The sequence below is a fragment of the Chlorocebus sabaeus genome, chromosome 6, assembly GCF_047675955.1.
Source record: "Chlorocebus sabaeus isolate Y175 chromosome 6, mChlSab1.0.hap1, whole genome shotgun sequence".
Taxonomy (NCBI): Eukaryota; Metazoa; Chordata; class Mammalia; order Primates; family Cercopithecidae; genus Chlorocebus; species Chlorocebus sabaeus.
Window position 1 is genome coordinate 11,232,627 of NC_132909.1, and position 7,774 is coordinate 11,240,400.

At 52.6% G+C, this 7,774-nt stretch overlaps 1 protein-coding gene across 2 annotated transcripts in view; it reads left to right on the forward strand.

Annotated features, from left to right (window-relative positions):
* The window catches only part of PRKD2 (protein kinase D2), a 42,913-nt gene that overhangs the window by 20,319 nt on the left and 14,820 nt on the right, over positions 1 to 7,774 (forward strand). For both annotated transcript variants that reach the window (XM_007997306.3, XM_007997307.3), the window contains exons 11-15: positions 2,612 to 2,870; positions 4,771 to 4,823; positions 4,949 to 5,021; positions 6,013 to 6,119; positions 7,031 to 7,192. In XM_007997306.3, coding sequence (XP_007995497.1) covers positions 2,612 to 2,870; positions 4,771 to 4,823; positions 4,949 to 5,021; positions 6,013 to 6,119; positions 7,031 to 7,192 — 654 coding nt within the window. The remainder of the gene's footprint in view (positions 1 to 2,611; positions 2,871 to 4,770; positions 4,824 to 4,948; positions 5,022 to 6,012; positions 6,120 to 7,030; positions 7,193 to 7,774) is intronic.

Genomic DNA, 7,774 nt, shown 5'->3' on the forward strand with positions numbered 1-7,774 from the left:
GTAGCGTGATCTCGGCTCACTGCAACCTCCACTTCCCGGGTTCAAGCGATTCTCCTGCCTCAGCCTCCCAAGTAGCTAGGACTACAGGTGAACGCCACCTCGCCCAGCTAATTTTTGTATTTTTAGCGGAGACGGGATTTCACCATGTTGGCCAGGATGGTCTCAATCTCTTGACATCATGATCTGCCCCCCGCCTCGGCCTCCCAGAGTGCTGGGATTACAGGCGTGAGCCACTGCGCCCGGCCTCGCTATTCCTTTATAATTAATGTATTGCATTATGTGTGTGTATTCGTCACCACCTCCTGTGCCCACACCATGTCCCAGCCACTGTCTTCCACCCGGATGGTTGCAGCCTTCTCCTTGCAGGGTCCTTGCTTCTGACCTCAGCCTCTGTCATTTCCCCCATAGTAGCCAGGGGAGTCTTTATTAAAACCCTCAAAACCCCCCAGTGGCTCCTATTGTCTTAGAGTAATAAAACCGGGACTCCTGCTGTTACCTGCCCTGGAGTGTCTTCCTTGAACTTTCCATGGCTGGTTCCTTATCATCTTCCCATTTTGCTCAGACCACACCATCTAAAATACTGTCCTTGGCCAGGCATGGTGGCTCATGCCTGTAATCCCAGAGCTTTCAGAGGCCGAGGCGGGAGGATCACTTGAGATCACGGGTTCGAAATCAGTCTGGCCAACATGGTGAAACCCTGTCTCTACTAAAAATACAAAAACTAGCTGGGCGTGGTGGCGGGCGCCTATAACCCCAGCTACTTTGGAGGCTGAGGCAGGAGAATCGCTTGAACCTGGGAGGCAGACGCTGCAGTGAGCTGAGATCGCACCACTGCACTCCTGCCTGGGCAACAGAGCAAGACTCCATCTCAAAAAAAAATAAAATAAAATGCTGTCCTCACCGTCCCCCCACCCATGTGTCCATGTCATCACCTGGTTTTATGGGCTACCTAAGTCATTCATTCTTTCCTCCCTCCTTCCTCCCTCCCTCCTTCCTTTGTCCTTCCTCCCTTCTTCCTCCTTTGACACGTTTCCCACTCCATGATCCCTGCGCCTTCTGTCCCGCCTGGGTCCCCTCAGCCTCCTTCCTGGTTCTCTGTCTCCATCTCATTCTATTCCATCTGCCCTCCGCACACAAGCAGATGATGCTGAAAAGCCTTCGGTGGCTTCCTGGGGCCGTTGGACAAAGCCCAGGCTCTTCCTTGTGGCCTGCGAAGCCCTGTGTGGCCTCATTTCCTCCATTTATTATCAAACATTTATTTAGTTTTGAGACGGAGTCTCGCTCTGTCACCTAGGCTCGAGTGCAGCGGCGCATTCTTGGCTCACTGCAACCTCCGCCTCCTGGGTTCAAGTGATTCTCCTGCCTCAGTCTCCTGAGTAGCCAGGATTATAGGCGTGCCACCATGTCTGACTAATTTTTGTGTTTTTAGTAGAGATGGGCTTTCACCATGTTGGTCAGGCTGGTCTCAAACTCCTGACTTCGTGATCCGCCCGCCTCGGCCTCCCAAAGTGTTGCGATTACAAGTGTGAGCCACTGCACCCGGCCCATTTTTTTATTTTGAGGCAGGATCTTGCTTGTCTCTGAGGTGCAGTGGCACGATCATGGCTCGCTGTAACCTCTGCCTCCCTGGCTCAAATAATTGTCCCACCTCCCCAGTAGCTGGGATTACAGGTGCGTACCACCACACCTGGCTAATTTTTGTATTTTTTGTAGAGATGGGGGTCTCATCATGTTGCCCTGGCTGGTCTCAAACTCCTGGGCTCCAGCCATCTGCCTGCCTTGGCCTCCCAAAGTGCTGGGATTACAGGCTTATGGCACCATGCCTGACTGATTTTTAAATTTTTTGTAGAGCTGGGGTCTCACTATGTGGCCCAGGCTCGTCTTGAACTCCTGGGCCATCTGCCCTCCTCGGCCTCCCAAAGTGCTGGGAGTACAGGCATGAGCCACCATGTCTGGCCGTCAAATGTTTATCAAGCTTTTACTGTGTCCAGGCACCGCCCATGTGATGGGAATACAGCTTGGCTTTTGAGCACAGCCTTTCCTCAGGGCCTTTGCACATGCTGTTCCCCTACTCTTTGCCAGCTGACTTCTTCTTACCTTTCTCGTCTCTGCTTCAATATCACTTCTGCCAGTAATTATTATTATTATTATTTTTGAGATGGAGTCTCACTCTGTCACCTAGGCAACAGTGGTGCGATCTTGGCTCATTGCAATGTCTGCCTCCCAGGTTCAAGCAATTCTCCTGCCCCAGCCTCCTGATTAGTTGGGGTTACAGGCACATACCACCACGCCTGGCTAATTTTTGTATTTTCAGTAGAGACAGGATTTTGCCATGTTGGCCAGGCTGGTCTCGAACTCCTGACCTCAAGTGATCTGCCTGCCTCGGCCTCCCAAAGTGATAGGATTACAGGCGTGAGCCACTGCCCCTGGCCTCTACCAGTAATTATAAAAGAATAGTGAGAACAGGCTTAGAATTACTGGGAACTTGTCTAACCACTCTGCAAACCAGGCTCATCCCCATCAACATGGATCCTGTGTATCCTTCTGGGTAAGCAGTAGAATTCCAGGGTCTGCCTGGTATCCTCACCTGTGCTGGTTCCGCATCCTGCAGGAAATTCCGCTGTCAGAAATCCTCACAGTGGAGTCCGCCCAGAACTTCAGCCTTGTGCCGCCGGGCACCAACCCACACTGCTTTGAGATCGTCACTGCCAATGCCACCTACTTCGTGGGCGAGATGCCTGGCGGGGCTCCGGGTGGGCCAAGTGGGCAGGGGGCTGAGGCCGCCCGGGGCTGGGAGACAGCCATCCGCCAGGCCCTGATGCCTGTCATCCTTCAGGACGCACCCAGCGCCCCAGGCCACGCGCCCCACAGTAAGTCCTCCCACCCCAGTGTTTGAAAGAATAGGTCTAGATGGGTGGGGCAGGATTCTGGGGAATGGAAGGGCCAAAGAGGGCCCTTGGGCAATGGTGGGGTTCAAAACATGGCCTCTGGACTCAGCAGGCCTGGGTTCAGACTCTATTAATCATGCCTGTTAATCCCAGCACTTTGGGAAGCCAAGGAAGGAGGATCACTTGAGGCCAGGAGTTCAAGACCAGCCTGGGCAACATAACGAGATTCCATCTCTACAAAAAATAAAAACAATTAGCCAGGTGTGGTGGCGCACTCCTGTAGTTCCAGGTACTTGGGAGGCTGAGGCAGGAGAATTGCTTGAGCCTGGGAGGTCGAGGGGCTGTAGTGAGTCGTGATCGCACCACTGCACTGCAGTCTGGGTGACAGAGCAAGACTCTGCCTCCAAAAAAGAAAAAACAAACAAAAAACACAAAAATCCACAACAAATCTCTGTTAAGCTCCTGGCCTGATATGTGGGCTTGGGCATGTCACTTCCCCTCCATGAGCCTTGTCCCAGGTGCTGATAAGTCCTCAAGCGCTTACTGAGTGCCTCCTCTACGTGGGACAGTGCTGGGGACCCAGTGATCAGGACAGCCCAAGACCTGCCCTCATGGGGCTCAGAGTCCAGTAGGGCAGAATACCTGTCTTCAGAGAGTGACAGTCCAGGGTGGGCAGGGTTGGGACAAGGGAGCCAGGGAGCTGGAGGGGCCCAGAGGGGTACCTGACCCAATCTGGGTGTATAGGAGGGCTTCCTGGAGGAGGTGACATCTGAACTGAGACCTGGAGGCCGAGGCAGGGTGAGATGTGGGAAAGAAAATGAGATCTCATTTTAGGCAGAGGCAAAAAGTGATGAGAGAGTACCAGGTTCCCACCCTCTGGAGCTTATAATCCAGTGTGGGTTACAGACACTGATCATTAACCCATACAAGCAACGAGTGTGATACAGAACATTTGCGACAGTGATCCAGCTTGGTCCTAGGAGTGACATTTGAGCTGACACTTGAGGATGAGAGGATTTAGCTAAGTCTAGGTTGAAGGAAAGAGTTTTCCTGGCAGGGGAAACAGCATATGCCGAGACCGGAAGGTAGAAGAGAGCTTGCTGTATTTGAGGCCCAGCAAGGAGGCCAGTGTGTCAGGAATAGCATGTGGGGGGTTAAAGTCAGAGGTAGATGAGGGTTTAGGCCATGCCTTTTAGACCATTTAAGGAGCTCAGGCTTCTTCCTGAGGGCACTGGGGAGCCATGGCAGAGTTGTGAGCAGAGGAAGGACAGGGGCAGCCTTGTGCCTCAGTAAGATCCCTCTGGCTTCTCTGTGGGAGGTGAATAGGAGGGGGCACGATTGGGGCAAGGAGACCAGGGAAGGGGCTGTGGGGTGAGGACCCAGAGTTGGAGGGCGAGCAGGGGCCTAGACTGGTGGAAGAGAGAGACATTCAAGTGGCAGAAAGATCCGGATTTAGAAATATCTGGCTCTGGTTGGGTTTGTAGGGGGACAAATTCAAGGGAAGACGCAGGAGTCAGTCTGGGCTTTCCCTCTAAGACTCGGTTTCCTTCTCTGTATATTGAGGTCAGTCTGCCTCCCCCGGTGCTGAGATCCTAGGGCAAAATGCTCAGCAAAATCATCGTCACGTCACTCCTTTAGCCACTCAGTACATCTCATTTACTACTCCTGGTGGCCCTATGAGGGAGGTCCTTTTATTATCCCCATTTTCTAGATGAGGAAACCGAGGTTCATAGTGGACAAGTCACCAGCCTGAAGCTGCATGTTGTATCGAACATTGGATTCAAATCTGGGTGGCCTGACTCCCAAGTCTGCCTTTGCAGGTATAGGTGGAGATAATCCTGAGCCTGGAGTCCCCTCACTTCTCTCTCTCCCCTCTCCCCAGGACAAGCTTCTCTGAGCATCTCTGTGTCCAACAGTCAGATCCAAGAGAATGTGGTGAGACTCCTGCCCATACATGATGCCCTCCCTTCCCACAAACCCTCCCCAGCTCTCTCATCTCCTTGACTCCCCCTCCCCGATTTCCATTTGCACCCCTGACCTGCCCTGTCTTCACCCTGCAGGACATTGCCACTGTCTATCAGATCTTCCCTGATGAAGTGCTGGGCTCAGGGCAGTTTGGAGTGGTCTATGGAGGTGAGGATACTTTAGAGCTAACACAGAGGGGGCCTGGGGCTGGGGGAAGCTACTGTAGCTCCAACCCTTCCTTTCTGATTGGTCACATGCTCACCTCCTATGTTGATTGGCTTAGAAAGCTAGATCCTGGGTGGACTGGTTGTAGGTTCTCCTTTTCTCATTGGGAGAAACCAATGGACTCTCCTGTTGTTAATAGGAAGCGTAAATTCAGCACTCTGATTGGTTACAGAGGTAGATTTTGTTTGGATAGGGAAGGTAGATTCTGCATTCTGATTAGCCACAGAGCTAGAACGTAGATTCTGATTGGATAGCAGGATAGATTCTGCATTCTTATGGCCACAGAGCTAGAACGTAGATTCTGATTGGATAGCAGGATAGATTCTGCATTCTTATGGCCACAGAACTAGATCCTAGATTCTGATTGGATAGGAGGATAGATTCTGCACTCTGGCCACAGAGCTAGATCCTAGATTCTGATTGACTAGGAGGACAGATTCTGCATTCTGATTGGCCACAGGCTAAATCCTAGATTCTGATTGGATTCAAGGGGTGGTAAATTTTACACTTTGATTTGTCACAGAGCTAGATCCTAGAGCTGGATAGGACAGGGAGGGTAAATTCTACACTCTTGGAAGTGTAGAATTTGGGTGGAGATAATCCTGAACCTGGAGTCCCCTCACTTTTGTCTCTCCCCTGTCCCCAGGACTCTTATGGGCCACACAAAACTAGATGCTAGATCCTGACTGGTTATAAATCCAGTTTCCCATGTTATTCTCTTCTTTGGAGCTTTGTTTTTCGCTTTCCTTCTTTCTGCCTTTACTCCCAAGGTGCACCTCTGCTGGCCTTTTCACATATCTCCAGGGGCCTCCAACTCTGCCCAACTCTGACTGTCTCTATGATGGGGGGGCAGAGGTCAGCAGAGGTGGAGATACTCCTACCAAACTGGGTGGTCTTGCTCTCTCAACCCCCATCTGTCTGACTTCCTGCCCAGGAAAGCACCGGAAAACAGGCCGGGACGTGGCAGTTAAGGTCATTGACAAACTGCGCTTCCCCACCAAGCAGGAGAGCCAGCTCCGGAATGAAGTGGCCATTCTGCAGGTAAGCACCAGGCCGCCTTCCTTTTCTGCTTCTTCCTTTCATGAGCTAGCTGACCCAGTGTGTAGGGGTGGTCAGGGAAGGCTTCCTGGAGGAAGGCATATGCATGTTGAGACTGAAGGGGAGGAGAAGGTGTTCTTAGCAGAGGGACCAGCCTGTACAAAGGCCTGGTGAGAGGGAGCATGAAGTTTTCTAGAAAGGAGGTACTAGAAGATGAGGCCAGGGAGGAGGGTGAAGCCAGACCCTTTGGACTTTCTCCTGAGGGTACTGGGGAGCCACAGAAGGCTTTTGAGCAAGGGAGGGGCAGGATCAGGTGTGTGCTTTAGGAAAATCCCTCAGGCTGCCATCTGGGGGGTGGGTGGAAAGGGAAGTGACTGTAGCCAGGAGGCTGAGTGGGGATCTGGGTGGGAGAGAGGGGTTAGGCCAGGATAGGACTGGGGAATGTGAGATGGGGTATGGATTTAAAAGATACAGACATGCAGAACTCTCCCCATTTCTCCAAGCTTCCGCTCCTCCCTCCTGCAACCCTGGGCCTCCACCAGAATTTCAGGATGTAAAGATCCTTCTGGGCCGGGCATAGTGGCTCATGCCTGTTAATGCCAGCACTTTGGGAGGCCAAGGTGGGAGGATCATTTGAGGCCAGAAGTTTGAGACCAGCCTGGCCAACATGCTGAAACCCCATCTCTATATTTAAATAGAAAGAAAAAAAAGATCCTTCTGGGCACCTGGCAGGTGGGGTGGATGGAGGTGGGCCTGTTCTGTCTTGGCCTGTGGGAAGCCCCCTTCCCTCCCTGAGTGCCAACACCCCAGGGACATCCTTCTCCTTGTTTGTCATCCTCCTACTCCCATACCTGACCCTTTGGGGTCTGAGTTTGTGGGCGACCTGGGCCCTGACCCCGCTCCCCACCCTGCAGAGCCTGCGGCACCCTGGGATCGTGAACCTGGAGTGCATGTTCGAGACGCCTGAGAAAGTGTTTGTGGTGATGGAGAAGCTGCATGGAGACATGTTGGAGATGATCCTGTCCAGTGAGAAGGGCCGGCTGCCTGAGCGCCTCACCAAGTTCCTCATCACCCAGGTGCGCCCATCCTGCCCGCTGCCACCCACCCCTCCCCATCAGGTGTCGGCTTGGAGAGGCCCTGTATGCCTAGGGGGTCAGGAAGACACTGGCGGGAGTCACGATAGCAGATAATAGAAACCATAATCAGGCCGGGCATGGTGGCTCACGCCTGTAATCCCAGCACTTTGGGAGGCCAAGGTGGGCAGATCACGAGGTCAGGAAATCGAGACCATCCTGGCTAACATGGTGAAACCCCGTCTCTACTAAAAATACAAAACATTAGCCGGACTTGGTGGCAGGCGCCTGTAGTCCCAGCTACTCGGGAGGCTGAGGCAGGAGAATGACGTGAACCCGGGAGGCGGAGCTTGCAGTGAGCCGAGATCGCACCACTGCACTCCAGCCTGGGTGACAGAGCGAGACTCTGTTTCAAGAAAATAAATTAATTAATAAATAAAAACCATAATCGTACAGGAGTAATAATAACCATAATATAAAAAATAAGCCGGGCACGGTAGCATGTGCCTGTGGTCCCAGCTACTCAGGAGGCTGAGGCAGGAGGATCATCTGAGCCCAGGAGTTCTGCGCTGATCAGTTGTTCTC